Raw genomic sequence first — 20146 nt, 5'->3', positions numbered from 1 at the left:
TGTAATATTATTTACTTGTAGGAAAAATTGTACATAATAAACCATGAAATAAAAGTTGTTAAGCGCTTTTTAAGTTTATTTATTCAACAAGGTAGCTTTTCCAGTTTGTGGTAAAGAGAGATGGGTAATTAATTAGTTTCAAACAAAAGTTGTTTCTTTTTTTATAAGGAACATTTTTTACATTTAAACTTTTGTTCTATCTCTAACGGTTTACAAGACCCAATTGATCTATGTTGCTCATTTACAAACTCGACCTCACTTTTTACGCCCTGAGCACGCTATAAAAATTGCTTGATATCTTTTTTCATTTTTGAGTTATCGTTTACACAGACGGACAGACAGACCACCGGAAATGGACTGATTAGGTGATTTTGTGAACACCTATACCAAAATTCTGTTTGTTGCATCAATATTTTCAAGCGTTACAAACTTGGAACTAAACTTAGTATACCTTGATATATATTACATATATACATGGTATAAAAATTGGAGTAATTTTTTCCTTTTTCAAGATGTATTATTATCGTATTAGTAAGATATTTATAGAGCCGTAGCTTATAAGTAGTTCTATTATAGAGTTATAACCATTGTTTCCAATTTTTCGTACAATGATAAGACATAGCTTGTAAGTATTTCGTACATAGCTTGTAAGAAGGATAATTAGGATTATCTTTTGTAAATGTTATAAATCACATTAAAAAAACCTTTCTACTATCATACCCTTCTACAAAAACTATCATACCCTTTTTCACCACCTTAGAAGTTAAATTTCCAAAAATCCGTTCTTATAAAGCGTATGTAAGTCCAAACTCAATCGGGTGTTTAGTTTAAGAGATCCCGTGATGAATCGATCAATTGTATTTCGCTGGTATATATTTAGATAAGTAATTATGTTAATTATTATTTTAAAAATATTTATGCAATTTCATCTCTTATTTTCAAAATTTCTAATTCAACAATTTTAATTAATTAATTTTTATTTTTCAATAATTTTAATTTCACATTTACTATCCATTTACTACGCACAGAGTAAATAAAATGAGTGTTCCTCATATTGAATTAAACAAAAGGCAATTGTAATCATAAGCAATCTACCATCTGCTTTATAGTCTGCAATGAATAGTTGGTAGTATATAAATATTATCGAAGATAATAAATGAGAACTCTAGGATACGTCAGTCTGCAAGTGCAATCCGCCATCAAATTAGCAAAGAGTAACATTCATAATAAGAGTAATCACCACTAGCTAATTCTTACTAATGATGACTACATGGTAGTCGAAATACGTATTTATAAAAGACAAAAAACTGATCTAGGAAATTGGGGCAAAAAACGAAATTTAGTAGGTAGTATGTTTTATAGGCTGTGGGCAAAAATTTTTTTAGCTTGAAATAAATTGTGAACAACAGACTGTTATGTTCATTTATTTATGAAATAAAGTCGACAGCAATGATTTTTTATATGGATAAGAAAATATGTAATACAAATTTTAACGTACCTCTGTGTCATGAAAAACGCACGGATTTACATAGAGTATATATGTAAACCCGTGCTTTTTTTTTAACACAGAGATAATATATCTACAATTAAAAAAAAAGAAGATTTATTCTAATTTTTTACAATTTTAAATAAATAAATAAGCATATAACTACTATAATAAAATTATCCTTACTTTAAATCGTCCAAAATATTATGTAACAAAATATACATATGAATATAATAATTAATATTATTCAAAATCACGTCATTTTTCAGATTATGTAACCGATTGTTTATCTCACTTTATTTAACATGTCTTTAATATTAAACTTTCGCCAAAATAATGTTGAAATGATATGCTTGCGCTTGAGGCAATTCTGTAAGAATAAATGCGCAGGCGTAAGCATGTCACTTCGGGCCTGAAAAATTGTATACACAAAAGATCGCAGCTCAAGACTAGGGCATTATAAATTGTTTGGTATAAGTCTTTTGTAAACCATAATAAGTAAGTTTTTTTTATTTTTCCTGCTAATATAAATCACTAATCACATTAATTAATGTGGTAAAGCATTTTGAAGTACACTTTGAGTCATTATCGGATATGAAACCATTGGTTGCGTTGCATTTGACATTGCAATCGCTTGTGATGTATTTATTGCAGCATTCATTTGATTACTGTTTGTCAATGCCATTTGTTGCGATGTTGCTAAATTTTGTTGAGCCGCAATTAACTGTGGCGTGCTAGCTGCTAATGCCAACTGCTGAGCTTGTGATGTTAATTGTGTATTGTTCGCTGCTAAGGCCAATTGTTGAGCTTGCGAAGTTAATTGCTGACTTGTAATTGGTTGATTTTGTTGGGCTGCTGCTAAATTGTTTGCTAAATTCTGTTGAGCTATTGCCAACTGCGCTTGTGAACTATTTGCTAATGTAATTTGAGATGTTGGATTTGCTGAAAATATTCGACTTTCTTTAATTATTCTGATCTATAAACGTGTTACTTTGTTATAATACCTAATAATTGCTGACTTTGAGCAATAATTTGTTGGGCAGCTGGCTGAGCAATGCTTACAGCTGGTACAGCTTGTACTGGTGCCATTGAAACTCCAGCAATTGAAACTGGACTCCCTGCTGTCACAGTTGCTATCGATACAGGTACTGTAGCAACGCTTGCCGTAACAGTTCTTATTACCTGAATATAAAAAAATATAAAAGAATAATAAATAACAATAAAAACAATTATGAAATCTTCCAAGGGCGTGGTTTCAACTAGTAGCGGTAACGATCCATTTTAAGTCATTAATTATATTCTTGTTTTTTTTTTTTATGATAAAGTAAGAAAAACAAACGTCTGAAGTAGGAAGTTACAGGAACTTCTGAAGTTACATTCGCATTTGTTATAAACAAATGCGAATGTAACTTCAAAACTCACCAGGTAAATTCATTTTATACACTAGTTTTTATAATTTTTTCGAATACCTACCCCAGAAGTTTGTTTTTCTTATTTTATCACAAAAAAACAATAATATAATAAATAACTTAAAATGACTCGTTACCGCCACTAGCTGAAACCAAGCCCTTGGAAGATTTCATAATGGTACAATATAATTGGTCTCATCTGTCGGCTCATGGTTTGTAAATGAGTATTCTTATCTTGTATTCATTTTAACGAAGTATAAGCATCGATTCTCCTATTTTCACAACTCATCACAAAAATCTCAATATCTAGTGTAAATATTGAGATTGTATTCAATCTACTACCATGATTTTATATTTAAGTAAAATACACGGTGGAGCATTTTAATCTATTATGGCTAATATCTAGTTTTATAATTAACCAATCAACACAAATTATAAAGTTTGATGGGGGACATCATGTTCTGACATCAGATTGGACCTAATTCTCCAGGCCGTTGTACAGTGGTTAAGTGGAAAGTTTTTAATACTTTACAAATACTTACTTGTTGCGGAGGTTGAGTAGGTGTATTATTAGTAGTATTTGTTATCGTTACAGCTGGTACTGTGACTGATGTAACATTTGCTTGATTTCGCTTATTAGATACCCGAAATTGGGCATTTTGATCAAGTAAAAATTCGTTTGTTGCAGTTAAATCAGAAACCTATATAAAATAGATACAATATTTATACAAATTGAATGTATTCTGCGATTAATTTAGTATTTTGAAAGCAATAACTTACCTGCTTTTTCAAATCAGCGATTTGTTTATGTAAAATAACATTTTCTTCTTCTAATAAAATAATTCTATTAAATAAAAAATTATTATATTAGTGATAGTATATTCAATAATATTTTACTATGAAACGGAAGCAGTGGCTACTTAAAGTCTCGTAACTCGTTTAAAGGGAAAAATAATTTAAAGTTATTGCATGTAGTGGTGGATTTGGAGTTTTAGAATTAAATCTAACTTGAATATCAAACTTGATTTGTCTTATCGTGTTTATTTGATTATTATTGGCTCGATCACTGGGTAAATATCAAATAAATTTACCTTGCATCTTTGCTTATATTTGAATCAGGATTTTGTGTAGCATTAAAATAATTTTTTAAATGTAATGATCTGCTATCTAAATCAGAATCAGGAATACGAAAACCGTTTGCATCTAAAAATTCAATATTATTTGGAACTAAAATTCTCCTCTTTGGTTCTGGTGGTCCATATTCATCAAAGCTATTGTAAGTATTTTCACTACCATTTCGACGAACTCCTGCGAATATTGTAATTTCAAATAATATAAGGATTGCGTAAAAATTTTATTTTTATCTTTGATACTTACCACCATTTCGGAAATAATTTATTTGTGGCGATTGTTCATTTGTATTTCTTAGAAAATATTGATCAAAATTATTATTTTTATTTGGATATCTATTAAAATCTGAATTTGTTTTAATCAGTCTACGAATTTCAGCTTCATACTGTGCTTGTGTTAAATGACGAAATTTACATGCATTTTGTCGCCTGAAAAAATCAAAATTAAATAATGATTCATCACTCTACCCTTTAAGAATAACTCAAAACGTCTATATTACTCTCCATATGGGATGATCTTAATATATTAAAAAAAAAGTATGAAAATCGAATTATTTTCAAAATTTTCCTTCTTAAAGCTGAACTTAATAAAATGTTTCCATTATTTGATTAACATAAAAAATAGATGACATTTTCACTTTTTGCGTCTACTTTGTTTAAAAAAATAATTATATTGTAATACTTTCTGTATCAGCAAAGAATGGCGCTGACGTTTGCTCTAAAGTAGACGCGGTAATCAGATTCTTACGTCATCTTGTTATCGTGAAATATCATCGCCATTTTTATACCAAGTATAAGAAAATTTTTTTTCTTTTTAATTTAGAGAAGATGATATTATTTTGAAAGACACCTTTGGACAATTAAGTTAATAAGTTGACGTCTTCGATTGGTATCCAAGGGGTTCAACGGAGTGAACAAGAATGAGAAAAAGATGAAGCCTGTAGCTTCAGAGAAAGATGATATTGTATTGGCTCTAAAATCTTGAGCAGCTATTACAGCCAAAAATTACATTCTACAACAAAAACGTAGTAGAATGAAAAAGCATCTTAAACCAAGTCAGAGTTAATCTAGAACGGCGTTGTTATTGTTCATTAATTAAATAATACAATTTTTTGTATTTAAATATATCATATCGAGATAAAACATTAATCACAATTATAATTTGCGGAATGACGAACTTACCTACATTCTCCATTATTTAAGTAATTTTTACAAACAGGTAAAGATGAACCAATTGAAATTTGTTGTTTTCTCACAGCATCCAGCTGTAAATGAGGTGGTAATTCACCAGTCTTTTTATATTGCTCTTCTTCCGCAACAGAACAATGTATAAATTTACATGTTGGACGTGGGCATGAATTATTTTGAAAATCATGACAAAATACTAATGTGGGGGTTGATGTTGAATCAGAAGATTTTTCATGTTTGAATTTACAACGAACTCGATCACAAAACCCTCGTTGAAAATCACGACAGATTCCCGTTTCACGTGTATCCCCTTCGAGTGGTATAGTAGATGTTGATTTTGAATCGGAATCTGAACTTTCTGACATCTTTTTATTGCTTTTTTTTTATTTCAATTAATATTTATATACTTCTTCATAATAATACTGAAACAAAATGAAAGAAAATTTAAGGATTTCGTAGGTCTGAGGCTCGGAGCGATAAATATTCAGATCATGGAAAGATATTAGAAAAATGGGCCCACTATTGGCATCGAAACGCGAGTCGAACTGAAATTTTTAACCAGAAAAACCTTATAAAAACAACATTCTACAGCTTCGCGCCGACGTACAAGGAGCTCATTGGGAAACAATTTTTCAAACTATACCACGTCCTATTTTGGAGGTTGCTTATTTATTAAAAAAGAAAACAAGTGAAAACAAACAATTAACTGCCAGTGTTGATTACGCAATCGTTTGTATTTTTACGTCATGTAAGTAAAGAAAGAAAGCCACTCTTACACGCAAAGTATTAAGAGTATCTTTCTTCTCACTTCCTCAAAGGGTATAGTAAATATATGCTATAACAAACAAACAGATACATAATAAATGTAACGTATAAATTTAAGTTAAAGTAAAGTTGTTTATTTTTTTATAAGTAATATTGCTTGCATTTAAATTTTTGTTCTGCCTCTAACGATTTACAAGATGGTTTCTACGAACCTAAGACCCAATTGACCAATTCTGCTCATTTACGAACTTGACCTCACTTTTCCTAAGCACGCTATAAAAATTTCAGTTTGATTTCAGTTCTTTTCGTTTTTTAATTATCGTGATCGCAGATGGACAGACGGACAACCGGAAATGGACTTTTTAGGTGATTTTATAAACACCTACATCAAAATTTTGTTCGTAGCATAAATATTTTTAAGCAATACAAACTTGGGACTAAACTTAGTATACCTTGATGTATTTCATATATACATGGTAGGTATAACTAGTCAAAATTATTAACGTACCTAATCTCCAATAATACAGCGGATAATTTGTGTTTTACAAATTGCTAATGAAAGTAAAAAGCTTATTTATTTAGGTAGATCACAGGCACCATATTTTATAAACTTATTCCAATTCGGATTAATATTTCAATAATAAACAAAAAATGGCAAAGTTAATACTTTAACGCGTTAGATCTGCTACTAAAGGATCATCGATGTATTGTCTTTTTATCCAAGATATTTTTTTCACGTAGTCACTTTGCTCTAGTGAAAGACTTGCAGAGAATCCATTTTATCTTAAAAGTATGTCTTACGAGTGGTTTTATGAAGTGCTTAGAAGGGTCGAATAATATTACGCCAAGGTCGACAAAAAAGTAAGTTACGATTCGTTGTTTTTCTACGAATTTGCTTACGTGTTTTACGTAAGAAAAAAAAAAACTGTGTGGAATTGCGATATCGAAAATGCATGAACGGTCGCTTAGAACAACAATCAAGTTTGGTTCAGCCTGACATTTTTTATTAACGAAAATACTAATTTTGAATCAATTAACTCTATAACAAAGATTTCTTAGAAGAAAATGCAGCCTTTAAAGGAAAGCGCTGATAAAAAGTCTTTCGAAGATTGACAAAAAAGGAGGCATGTTATATTTTCTTATTTTTAATGAATAATTATATAAGAAAATTTGATGATTATTATCCGTTCAATTTAAAGAGATTTTTATTCAAAAATTCACACAATAATATATAAAATGATATCAAGATAAAAATAACATTTATAACATAAACATACTGAATCTCAAAATATAACGAAATAAGGAAATCGACGTCCCTAAAATATAAATCATGTATAAACAATGGGTGGTCTTTGTAACACATTTCCTAATAGCCACCACTACCAACAATAACCCTAACATAGAGCAATAGAACCAATAAGTCAAGTTTGTATGCTAAAATTTGTAACCTCAAGATACTGAACTTTTATATAAAAGGGTAAACATTATAAACATCTCGACTTAATTTGATATCAGGCGAGCTTGCAGCAACAGTTATGATAATGTTTAATCGATATGAAGTTTCAAGGAAAATGTTTTTTACATTATTTTCCTTTCTTTTGTTAATAATTGTTGCAAGCTCAGAAGAGAAAGTTGGCGAGGCACATTGTGAAACATTAGCATCTGAGATACACATAGTAAAGGGTAATTGCTATTTAATAACAATTTATGTGTTCGAAAATTTATGAAATTATTTTATTTTTTATTGCTTTTTTAGAAGAGTATGATGAACTTGGTAGACTTCAACGAACTTGTAATGGTGAAATTGCAGTTAATAAATGTGAAGGCATGTGTAATAGTCAAGTACAACCGTCTGTAATTACACCTACAGGATTTTTAAAAGTAATTGATTTGTATTTAATTTTCTGAATCGGTATAAACAGCTTTCCAATAACTACATATTGAAAAATAATGTTTTTTTAAGCACTGCCGTTATTATTTTGCTTGTCAAAAATCGTGGTTACCCAATACGACCTTAAAACGCTGTTGAAATAGGTGAAGACCGACTATTTTCTCCGAAGATTTCTTTTGATCAAAAAAATGGTAAAACTGATATCATAATAGATCTAGTTATATCTTTGAAGATGTTCACTTTTTCGTCTGTGTAGATCAGTGCATATCTACTTACATCACAATTGATGTATCTTGCGGTCAATAAAAATGCGACACTTATATACATCAGATGTATTTGGGGGCTCTAAGCATCTTAACAAATGTGTATTTTTCAATCATCAAGCATATAATGTATCAGAAGGCACTTCCTTCTGATCCTTCCTTATGTATCAGAAGGCACTTCCTTCTGATCCTTCCTTATGTATCAGAAGGAAGTGCCGCATTTTTTTGTCCACAAGTATAAAGTCGTTCACCTGTGTATGTCAACGGTTATGTGTGTACCTATCCTAGTATTGTGTTTGATGGTATTAGTCATACAAGAGTTAGCAGTAAAAAAACTTGGTTGTATGCAGTTTAATTATAAAGCTATGTATAGACGTATAGCATGGGTAATAAGCCAATAATTTTTGACTGCAATGCTGTGGAGGGACTACCTTAACATACATTTTTTTTAATAAATTAAAATAATTTTAATGATTTTAGGAATGCTATTGCTGTCGAGAAAGTTTTCTGCGAGAGCGTGTTATAACATTGACTCATTGTTATGATCCAGATGGAATGAGATTAACTGCCGACGAAAATCATAGCATGGACATTAAATTAAGAGAACCTGCCGAATGTAAATGTTTCAAATGTGGCGATTTTAGTCGATAATTATCTGTTTGTTATTGAAATTTTCTATTTTATGTATTAAAAAAACAACAAAATAAAGATATTAAATATTTACTGAGATTACCATATTTTTGCAAACGATTATTTTTTAAATTCCTGTTTATCCTAAACTTGTAGCGTTATTTTTAAATATTTTTTTTTTAATTAGAATGGGTTTAACATTAAATTTTCGATAGAAAGCAATTTAATAGAAATCTGAGGTGCTGTCATTTGCTCATGAAATAACAAATGTTCATTCATAACAAATTATTCGCTTTGAATACCCATTATATGAGTTTTGTTTCAAAATATATGCTATCTTTTGAAAATAAACGCTAATTAATTATCGAAAAATATATACTTGAGTTGTTTTATCAAGGCCAACTTTTTAAAATTTCAAGTGTGTTTTCGAGCCTAATAGTACAATTTGATTTATTCAAATTTATATTTTTGCCAAATGTAAGTTATTTTAAATCAGAATTAAAAGATCGAACTACTTAAATAAAACTGTGTGCTTTAAAAATGTACTTTGTTTTTTTAAATGTTGGCCTCGATAAAACAACTCAAGTTTAGGTATATTTTTCCGTTATACGATATACTATAACTATATATGTTTATAAACTTTCTACAAATCTATCCAGCGGTCTTTTTAAATGATTGTTTATTTATACATTACTTCCACAAACGAACATGTTTTCGTTTAAAAGTTTAGGCTTTCTAGAAAATGGAAATAATGAAAGTATTGAAAAAATTGAACATATGCACGAACGAATTATAAGTACGCCCTCATACAAAATTATTATTTGTAGAAATCCTTGTTTAGATGGAACAAAGGACACCCATTTCTACAAATACGTCTTCGTAAACCATAGGCTCTCAAACTTTTCCGTCTTCCGCCCACTTCGAAAATCAATTATTTTTCAGCGTCTATATATAATTTTTACCCGATGTTTTATGTTTTAAGGTGTGCAATTATAAATTAGTTTTATCGCCCTCCTGTAGGCTTCTAGCGCTTACAAGGAGACGATATCACCCACTTTGAGAAACTGTCTTAAACAATAATTTAGGCAAAAAAGCCACAAAAACTAATCTTTGGCGATAACTTTGGTGAAAAACCTAAAGAGTAAAGACAAAAACGATAACTTTAACTGTTAAAATAGGCCAGTATTGAGTTGAATGTTTAATAACTCAAACCTCCAGTTTTAGTACCCTTATTTGGTATTAAAAATTGTACCATCTTATAAAGGACTTATACAGGGTGCTCAAAAATGGTGAATAGGAAATAGATTTTTAAGACGGCACGTTTTTTGGCGTTTTTCTGACACACCGTTAAAGAGTTAGGGCTTCGTTAATTATCGTTATTAATTTTAAGAGTTAAGTAAATATTTAACTTAAAATAAGCGAAAATAGGCCTTGATAGTAATAGGTTGGCTGATAAGTCCCCGGTCTGACACATAGATGGCGTCGCTAGTATTAAATGCATATTATTTTTATATAGTACCAACCTTCAAATGATTCGTGTCAAAATTTGACGTCTGTAAGTCAATTAGTTTGTGAGATAGAGCGTCTTTTGTGAAGCAACTTTTGTTATTGTGAAAAAAAATGGAAAAAAAGGAATTTCGTGTTTTGATAAAATACTGTTTTCTGAAGGGAAAAAATACAGTGGAAGCAAAAACTTGGCTTGATAATGAGTTTCCGGACTCTGTATTTTTTCCCTTCAGAAAACAGTATTTTATCAAAACACGAAATTCCATTTTTTCCATTTTTTTCACAATAACAAAAGTTGCTTCACAAAAGACGCTCTATCTCACAAACTAATTGACTTACAGACGTCAAATTTTGACACGAATCATTTGAAGGTTGGTACTATATAAAAATAATATGCATTTAATACTAGCGACGCCATCTATGTGTCAGACCGGGGACTTATCAGCCAACCTGTTAAATAGTATGTCCTGCAACTTTGCTTATTATAAAAATTTCGATTTTCATGATATTTGCCGAAAAACTCTTAAAATTAATAACGACAATTAAAGTCGTAAATCGTTAACGGTGATTCAGATTGTAAAAAACCATAGAAATTTTTCGTAATAGAATTCCAGCCTCTATTCGTCCTGTTTTTATTATTCACTATTTTTAAGCATCTTGTATACTTATGAAGTATATATATACAGGGGTGCTTTTTTAAGTTGACATATTTGAAACCCGAAAAATAAACTTTATCGATAAAAATGCTTCAGGCAAAAAATGTTGATCTAGGTTCTCAATGAAAAGCTCAGTCTACTGCATAACTGGTAACAGATAGATTAACACTTTAAATTAGAAAGTTGTTATTGATTAAAAAAGAAATATTTTTTGTTCGAAACATTTTTCCTCCAACTGTACAGTTTAGGAAAAAATGGACTGAAAAGTTTCCCTTAAAAAATGTTTTTGTGTGTGTCTACTGCGGAATCTAGGCACTCTTCAAAAAAAATTTTCCAATAAAAATGATTTGTGTTTCTATAAAGGCCATTTTTGTTCAAATTGAATGAAACAACGCGCAAAAAGCTATTATAATATAAAGCTTCTTATAGGGTATTTTTGCTATCAACTGCTGTCTAAACTATCACTTAAGACTACAGAGTTTTTTTTATGCATTAAATTACAGGAGTTATTTTTTTATTTAAATAGGTTCAGTATCACGTATTGAATGTAAATGCACAAAATCCTTACAAAAATAGGCGGGGGAAGTGGTAATTATTTTTTGTAGATAAAAACTAGAAAGTACAAGTTTCCAAACAAGCTGTTGCGATTCAAAATTCGATTATTTTTCGCAGAGATACAGCTGTTTGAAATTATGGTAAAATTTTGTGTTAAAAAAATCTTTGGTAGCACATCGGCGAGTTTAAATAACAATTTTTAAAATCAAATTAACAATTTACTCTAAACTTTTTAAATTTCACACACCTTAAATGTAATCGCCTTATGCCCAGGCTTCTCGAGCTTAAGCCTAATCCCGCCTCTATATAAGAAGATGGTGTTTTTTACTAGTTTTTATGGTATTCGTTTTAGCTTACGTTATTCATAAGCACTCATAAGAACGGTTTGGGAGCACTCTCAATGTCAAAATAAATGATAAGTGCGATTTATGAGCACGTATAAAACGTGTGTGCATTCAAAACGATAAAACTTACATTAAAAACATATAGGCGAACTATAAAATCCGTTGAAAGCTTAACATTTTTTCAGGTGAAAAATAAGCACCATATTACTAACGTATAAAGGTGTAAGGATACAAATGTATCTTCACACATTTGCAATGAAGCATATTGAAGTTTCGCAAAAGAATGATATAGTTCATTAGTTTAGATGCATCAAAGCCATACAGAAATTCGACAAATACTTTAACACAATTTTACAAATTCTATTTATTCATTATATGAAATAACAAGATACGATCGTTGACATAATGATTTTTCTGGTAAATAAATTATTTATTAATGATAAAAGCTTGTTCAATAAGGTTAACATAATTCGTATTTATAAGTATCAAGTGTGATTTGCACAACAGGAAGTCTTTTAAATAAATCAACCTCTTTTTCCTAAATATGAAAATATTTATTCTTTACTATAGTTCATGTTATAAAACAAAGCTGAAATGTATTCAATGTTTAAAGATTCTTGACCCCCAAACCGGTGATACAAAGCTTTTTTGGCAACCCGGAAATCTCGGTTTTTAAAGATGAATTAAGTATTTGTAGAAGAACATATTATAAATTGACCAATTTGAACATTTTCAATTTTTGTCAAGAAATTTTGTTTTTTTTTTCCGTTAAACATCAATTTTGACATATTAACTATAAATTTTTTCAGCAATAAGACGGGCCGGGATGCCGTTTTTTGCATTTTATTCGTGAGGGCATCTACAAGCTTTGTGATGAGAGAGAAATGAAAAACTGAATCTGCACATAAAAAAAGTGCATTTTAGAAGTGCATCTCAAATACAATTTGCAAAAAATTTGCAACTCGCTAAATATCGATGGATATGATTCTAACTTTACCATAACGAAAATGGCCCCCTAGATACCTAGTGCCCATGGCGGACAGTATGGACTTCGTTTATTGAAATTTCACGATAATATGTGACATACTTTGGCAGAACTTTCACTGGGGTGTTTTCAAGGCCTCTAAACACGAAAATCACTACGAAAATGTCCCCCGAGGTACCCGAAGTTGGCTGGGTTTAAAATTAAAGATCGCCGCGTTATAACTTCCACCTCCCTTGCTCTCACTTATCCCCCTTTCATAACACTCGAATAAGGGATAAGGGATAAGGAAATGTAAAAATAGTCATAATGCATTGAGTATATCAGAAAACCCTGATTGAACAGACGAGAATAATTTGAAATATCGTTCAACCCTTTTACAGAAATCATTAATTTATGCTTTACAATGATGTTCATAAATTTGCGCAGTGAAATGTCAAAAAAATTTATTTTAATTTTTTTATATTTTTATAAATTATAGCTCATGTGTTGTTCTGATGTATGAGCTATATTATTGTAAAGTTTCATTAACATCCATTGAACTCATGGTGAACTCAAGGGGATGAATCAACGTGAATCAATTTAAATAATGCTGCAAAATCTTACTTTAAATTCCTTTAATATCTTTAACTCGGTGAAATGACATGATATCTCTTTATTGCAAAGAGTTGTATTTTTTATACGAATTTGATATCATGATAGATCGATCAATAACTTCACCGAAAAATAAAAAAACCGAAAAAAATCAATTAAGAGGAAAATCAAAAAATTTGAACGGGAATAATTTGCTCAATTTTCAATTTAATTTAAAGTATTTGACATTTGTTGTAAATTTCCCAATACATGTTTTCACCCAAAACTGTGATTTTTTATTTGATTCTTAAAATCCACCATTCGCTCCGAAAAATTAGGATTTCAGGATTGCAAAAATCTGCCGTACTAAGGGTGAATTTTTTAAGAAACAAAAAAATCAATCAGCTTTGGGCACGTTATTGGGGAAACTGGGCCGTAACATATGTTTTACAATATCGTCTTTATTGGATTAAAAGATCGGAAAAAACTAAAAAAAATTGTGATTTCTGAATCTTTAATTTTATTGTATGTTAAGGCATTATCGAATTATGTGAAATCGTCTATAATATATTGATGTGTTCTATACATTTGTTTGATACTACTAACATCATAAGTCAGTTTGGTATATAAATAAAAATTTTTAATAAAATAACAAACATTTGTTTGAAAACCTAGTACCGATTCAATCATAATGTGCGTTTTCAGTTATGAACAAGGTGATTTTTATGAATAATATATTTTTAAATAAATTCAGTTAACAATCATTGAACGTAAAGTGGGGTAAAGCCAGCAAATATTTGCTGTCTAAAAAATTATCAACAAATGTTTGGTCGGGTTGTTCGGTTTTTTACATATGTAGAATTTTTATTATATGTCAGGCATCGAACAACCCGACCAAGCATGTGACATTTTTTAATGTGTGTTGCACAATTTTCCCTGGGCGATAAAATTTGATGAACTCTTATAGAACCCGACAACATTATAGTAAATAATCAAATTTTTAATAAAAAATTTATGTTTTTGTCGTCGAATTCTATAAAATTTCATTTCCAAATTTTGTAGCCTATGAAATTGTAACTCTCCCTCTTGCAAAGGACTTTACTATTAATTATACTTTTTGTAATTTGTAGATTTCAAAACAAAATTAACATTAACTGTATTAGTACTAATATCTGGTATGTGTTTAATGCCACAAAGTAAAAGTCTAGTTAAAGAAGTATCATCGCATACAGTAACAGACGAATGTCAATTAACGCCAGTGATACATGTTTTACAATACCCTGGGTGTGTTCCAAAGCCGATACCAAGTTTTGCATGCATTGGTCGTTGCGCATCATATCTACAGGTAATTAAACACTTATATCTTGGATAATAAATTCAATTAGTACAGTTCCTTAGCCAAAATAACAAGAATTGTCATTATTTTGGGAGAAAACGTGAAACTTAGTAAGTATGTACATACGAATACGTAAACTTAAATCTTAGATCGTTAAACCTTTTTTTCAATGTTTGTTACCAACCTTAATCGTTTCGCTTTTTTTTAATGAGTGTAATGATAATTAAAGAGAACTAAGGAAAATACACTCGCAACAGGAGTCAAAACATGACCTCTGGAATTCATGCCAAACGCCTTAGACAGTTAGGTTAGGCAATACGCGGTCTAGGCACAGAGTGTAATTTTTTCAATTAATCGAATTTTTATTTTTGTTTATTAGTTAACATTAACTTATTTAATATTTTTGTTTGTTTACTAGACTATTGTATATAAATGCAGAAAATTCAAAAATTAAGACAAAGAAAAATACCGGGGAAAAATATCGGGATTAATTCCGAAAAATATAAATGAAATATGCTCAAGCTCAATATTTTATACTCAGAAAATTTTTTAATCGCGAAATTTTAATTAGACACTAGTTATCTGTTTATAAGCAATCCTAAAAAATTAAATCTATATAGATTAAACCTAGGTATTGCAATGCGTAAGTTTGATGTTTTATTCTAGAATTGCCAAATTTTTGCTTAGGCTAGGCCCTGTATTAAATAGTTTAACAATCATTATAGATTTAAATGAAGGAATAAGTGAATATGAATGACGTAAAATTTTATATTATTAGAATCTTTAAAATATAATTTTAGTAAGCCTAAATTTTAATTCTTGTTAAATTTCTGTAACATACAAATTAATAATTATTTTTACCTAATTATTCCAATTTAATCTAATCCTCAATGTAGCAGTTTTTTTAATTATTTATTTTTAACAATTGAAATAAACCAATCATTTCAACATTTTTAAATCTTAATTTTAATGATTTATAGTTAATCATACTTAGGCTATTGATTAGATATTTACCTTTTTTAATATTAAAACACATTTTCGTTTATTTTGATATAAATATTTTTAACAGGTATCGGGTAGCAAAATATGGCAAATGGAAAGATCCTGCATGTGTTGTCAAGAATCTGGTGAACGAGAAGCTTCTGTCTCATTATTTTGTCCAAAAGCAAAACCTGGTGAACGTAAATTTCGTAAAGTAAGATGTTTTTAAAATTCATAACATTACAATAATTTTACTGTTTTTTAATTGAAACTTACTAATCAAAATTATTGAACAGGTATTACTAATATTCCAAAATCACTTTTTTAAACTTATTATTTGTTTTATAATAAAACACAATTTGAGAAATTTTTAAAAATAAATTTCAACTGTCGACATGCATTTTATACACGACATTTTGATTAATTTTCTTGAAGTTTTTTCACGGCACAACATATGCTACATTAATAGAGAAATTTAAATTTTTTTGGTTGGTAATTAATTCTTATAATGTTCAATTTAAAAATAAATTGCGGTAAAAAGTTCACAAATTATTAATTGTTTAATTTTTGGATTATATGCGTGATAAGAGTATATGAACATAACATTTTATAATTTTGGTCTGTACGTAACATACAACTGTGTACACATACAACACTCAGGTAGTTTTTAGTTGTATACAAACTTCCATTATAGTTATTTTTGTCACAACCACAATACTCGAATATAGTTGTTTCTGTTCAACAATAAAATACGATTTAATTTTGCATTATTATATCTCAAAAATGAGACAGTCAATAATTTTCGTTTTTATTTTTTTTACTCAGAATATAGTTTTATAGTTTTTTTTCTAGCATAAAAGAAATTATTAAAAACACAACCTTTCCAATGTTCACCGTGTTAAAGATCTAAACTTTTAATTTTTTTTCGAGTTAGAAAGGCCGACTTCAATTTTTGATGGTAATTTAGAATTTTCTGATACTACGCCCATAGCGAGACAACTACGTCATTAACCCAGGCTCATATTTATTATCGACACGTTTACAGTCTTTCTCTGAAGTGTAACGATCATACCTTCAAGAGTTATTTTATTTATTATTTGTGTTTGTTTACTATTAAACTTATAAAAATATTCATACTCATTCAAACAATAAAATTTATCATCACACCTACCTGTAAATTATCTCACACATAATGATGAATTGACTTCTCATTCGAGCGTTAGACGATAAGTGACGAGGACATGAGAGGACCAGAAAGAACTGAATAAACAACATAATAATGGATAAATCCATGAGGTAATCCGAGATTTCATATAGTTCTTTAAAAATTCTAGACTCTCTATTCGCCTCGTCGCTGTAGTGTGAATTTAGATTTAGATCTTGAAAGCTTAATATCTAATAATTTTTATAGGTATCAACAAAAGCGCCACTAGAATGTATGTGCAGACCTTGCACCGGCGTTGAAGAAAGTACAATAATACCACAAGAAATAGCTGGATACGCAGACGAAGGACCACTTTCAAATCATTTTAGAAAAACGATATCTGATGATAAATAATTATTGAATATTATTATGTCATTGTATTAATTTTTTCATTTTAATTAAAATTGTTAAAAAAATACTAGAGGGGGTTATATTTTCAACAAATAAATAACTATTCATTTTAAATAAAGATATTTTCTTAAATTTTTACCTGAAAATTTAATCAAACAAATAAAATACTTATTTTTAAAGAAAATTAATATTTAAGAAAAAATAACATAAGACCGTGGTTAACAATTCTCTGCGCTTTTTTAAAATAAACGCATCTCTGTAAATTCAGCATCAGATAATTATGTATTTATGAAAACGTAGATTACCAGAGTCCGCTTTAAAAAAACGCAAAGAATTCAGTATCCGAAAAAATTTTACTCAATATTTTACCTTTACATGGAGTTTGTTTATTAATATTATCAAGATATGAGACGACATCGATTGAGTTTTTTATTTTAAAGATACCATAACAGTAAGATATCAATCATATTTATTGTATTCCAAAATAGAATCATCAATTTACATCATAGATATATCCAGGGTTCGAGGATATATATCAATGGATATATATCATGATATATATTCGATATATATCCGATATATATCACGTGAATTTTTATGATATATATCAATACAAAAATGATTTTAAAAAATTTAATATTATTTAGTAATTTTTGGCGTTTGTTACCGTATTTCTACCCAAATTATGATGGCATTGGAGTAGAGTTAAAACCTACTAATACTAAGCTCAAATCGTGTCGTGTCAGAAAAAGTTCGTTACTAAAGAGTAAGTTTAAGTAAGATTCAGAATCGGAAGATGATCTAGCTTTATCTTCCTTGCAGTCAAACCGAGCCCAATTATGAAACAACCTTTTTTTTTTGATAATTAACAGTTTATTACGAATGACTGATTTGATAATTAAAAGACTGATTATACTCTAGACTCTAGAGTTATTATTTGTAATGTTTATTGTTTTGTTGCCTAAGTGTAGCTATGACCATTGACTGATAAGAATTTATAAAATTGATTTTTGTTTTAGCGTTGATTTTTATTTATAAAAATTTTATTATTTTTAATTGATTTTGCCTGATCTAGAAGAATATTTTATGTTTTGGTTTCATTTGTCTGATTTGAAGTGCCTAAGTAAATAAAACCTTTAAAACATTTTAGTTTTTTTTAAATATCAAACTTTTGATATATATCGGATATATATCAAAAATATCCGATATTTTGATATTTATAATAAATATCGGATATTTTCGAACCCTGGATATATCACAAATGGATAGAGGGTATTGAAATTGATCTAAATTTGAGTGAGATATATACTAGCGCTACCAAACGAGTGGCTAGAACTATAAAACATAAAGCACATGGCATGCGTCGAATGGTTTTATTTAGTTCACAGTGGGTGCTTTGTTATCTATCAACTTGATCGTGTTGTATATGGGTACAGAGGAATAAATGTAAATTGAAGATTTCATATCGTGATCTCAGCAAACAATATCTATTTAAGAACAAATGCCAATATAAATTGATAACGTCATAACGTGGCTATAATTCGTGATGCTAGGCATAAACTAACTCAAGTTTTATGTTCAAATTATAAGGAAATTTGATAAAATATATTGCTTATCTTTCAAATCGTTTAATAATTTAACTGATCAAGTTGCGTGTTTGCTTTCTGTAGATTTATCATCTTGTTAATTATTGTTTTGCTACAAATAAATGTTTGACAATTTTAAGAATTAAAAATCTAAATTTTACCCTTTTATCTCTCGCATTTCAAATCATATCAGAATAAAATTGGATATTCAAATTACTATATATATTTAACGCAAATTATCAGACCAGTAAAAACACAGTATGCAAAAGAAGGGGAATGAATATAATTTTCCGGTTGATATTGCTAAAATGGAAGAATATATCATAGAAATTGTAAGATTGCAGAAAATAAATTGTAATGTAATTTATGATCTGGTCCGCATTTTTCTGTAATGATATCCCTCCTCGTCCCTCCAACGCAAACAGAAATATTTAAGATTTAAACTGTTATCTACTTACGATGTCAAATACGTAATTTTAAAATGATATACTTTCTTCTTTATTTCACATACAGCTTCTGCGTGTTGAATACTTCGTTCCATCAATTAAATAAACACTGCAAATAAATTTTGTTGAAAGGTATATAAAATAAAACAAACCAAAAAACAATATTCGGCATGAAGTTCTGTTTATTGCATGCTCTTATGTATATTTCTGAATAAACCAACCTTTATTATAATTAAATTAATTCATCCAGTGGAGAAAAGTATTCCCTGTCCTAGCATATGTTTTGTTTTTAAATAAAGATTTTTCCATTTTTTTTTTATACAAGAAAATTACACTGAAGCATGTGGGTGTGGTTGTTCCATTTTTTTGTGTTATTTGTCTTGAGTTCAAGACGCACATACTTGTCGTGTATTACAATAAATTTACTCAAAAATTCTTTTTAAAGAAAAAATAAAATATACAGCCTTCAAGATAATAAGTGAGGTAAATATTCCAAAATCATCTTGAGAGTTACATACAATTTATCATATATAACAACTTATCGATTTTTAATCGAATTTCTCACTCATTTCCAGAAAAAAATTATTATTTTTTAAATTATATGCACAATCAGTCAGAAAAATATTGTATATGGTATTAATTAATTTTTTTTCAAGATTATTTTTATTTATTTTTTATTTTTTTGTATTTTTAATTAGGATTTTGCAAGAATTTTAATAAGAAGATATACAACATTCTTTATACAGTGTTTTTTTTTTTTTTTTTTTTTTTTTGTATACAAGCTTTTCTTTTTTTTTCTGACTAGTATAGTTGTTCAGAGCAGTTATTTTTACTTGTCCCAAAAGTATTATTACAATATATATT

General features: G+C 28.9%; 3 protein-coding genes across 3 annotated transcripts; 2 read left to right on the top strand and 1 right to left on the bottom strand.

The window, feature by feature from the left end:
- Positions 1-1744: 1744 nt before the first annotated feature.
- Positions 1745-16131, bottom strand: LOC123290592 (zinc finger CCCH domain-containing protein 10-like). The gene is made up of 9 exons (XM_044870839.1): positions 15972-16131; positions 15729-15886; positions 5208-5635; positions 4273-4454; positions 3987-4203; positions 3676-3739; positions 3438-3596; positions 2491-2668; positions 1745-2428 (listed from the first exon to the last, which is right to left on the bottom strand). The coding sequence occupies exons 3-9, from the start codon at positions 5576-5578 to the stop codon at positions 2034-2036; spliced, it is 1566 nt and encodes a 521-aa protein (XP_044726774.1). The 5' UTR covers positions 5579-5635; positions 15729-15886; positions 15972-16131; the 3' UTR covers positions 1745-2033.
- On the top strand, positions 7497-8783 carry LOC123290594 (partner of bursicon). Its single transcript, XM_044870842.1, has 3 exons — positions 7497-7661; positions 7735-7859; positions 8613-8783. The coding sequence occupies exons 1-3, from the start codon at positions 7514-7516 to the stop codon at positions 8781-8783; spliced, it is 444 nt and encodes a 147-aa protein (XP_044726777.1). The 5' UTR covers positions 7497-7513.
- On the top strand, positions 14037-17253 carry LOC123290593 (bursicon). The gene is made up of 4 exons (XM_044870841.1): positions 14037-14094; positions 14509-14723; positions 15784-15909; positions 17107-17253. The coding sequence occupies exons 1-4, from the start codon at positions 14070-14072 to the stop codon at positions 17251-17253; spliced, it is 513 nt and encodes a 170-aa protein (XP_044726776.1). The 5' UTR covers positions 14037-14069.
- Positions 17254-20146: the final 2893 nt, after the last annotated feature.

This window comes from Chrysoperla carnea, chromosome 1 (assembly GCF_905475395.1).
Source record: "Chrysoperla carnea chromosome 1, inChrCarn1.1, whole genome shotgun sequence".
Classification (NCBI taxonomy): Eukaryota; Metazoa; Arthropoda; class Insecta; order Neuroptera; family Chrysopidae; genus Chrysoperla; species Chrysoperla carnea.
Note: the sequence above shows the minus strand (reverse complement) of the source record. Positions and strands in the feature narration are given on the sequence as shown.

What these genes read in the sequence shown, in the direction of transcription:
- LOC123290592 (XM_044870839.1), bottom strand. Translation starts at nt 5,578, where the DNA reads ATGTCAGAAAGTTCAGATTCCGATTCAAAATCAACATCTACTATACCA. An exon ending in AAATTATTTCCGAAATGGTG is followed by an intron (nt 4,204 to 4,272) that starts GTAAGTATCAAA and finishes CAATATTCGCAG; the next exon opens with GAGTTCGTCGAAATGGTAGT. An exon ending in AATATAAGCAAAGATGCAAG is followed by an intron (nt 3,740 to 3,986) that starts GTAAATTTATTT and finishes TTTATTTAATAG; the next exon opens with AATTATTTTATTAGAAGAAG.
- LOC123290594 (XM_044870842.1), top strand. Translation starts at nt 7,514, where the DNA reads ATGATAATGTTTAATCGATATGAAGTTTCAAGGAAAATGTTTTTTACA. An exon ending in TGAGATACACATAGTAAAGG is followed by an intron (nt 7,662 to 7,734) that starts GTAATTGCTATT and finishes TTGCTTTTTTAG; the next exon opens with AAGAGTATGATGAACTTGGT. An exon ending in CACCTACAGGATTTTTAAAA is followed by an intron (nt 7,860 to 8,612) that starts GTAATTGATTTG and finishes TAATGATTTTAG; the next exon opens with GAATGCTATTGCTGTCGAGA.
- LOC123290593 (XM_044870841.1), top strand. Translation starts at nt 14,070, where the DNA reads ATGTGCGTTTTCAGTTATGAACAAG. An exon ending in CGTTTTCAGTTATGAACAAG is followed by an intron (nt 14,095 to 14,508) that starts GTGATTTTTATG and finishes TGTAATTTGTAG; the next exon opens with ATTTCAAAACAAAATTAACA. An exon ending in GTGAACGTAAATTTCGTAAA is followed by an intron (nt 15,910 to 17,106) that starts GTAAGATGTTTT and finishes TAATTTTTATAG; the next exon opens with GTATCAACAAAAGCGCCACT.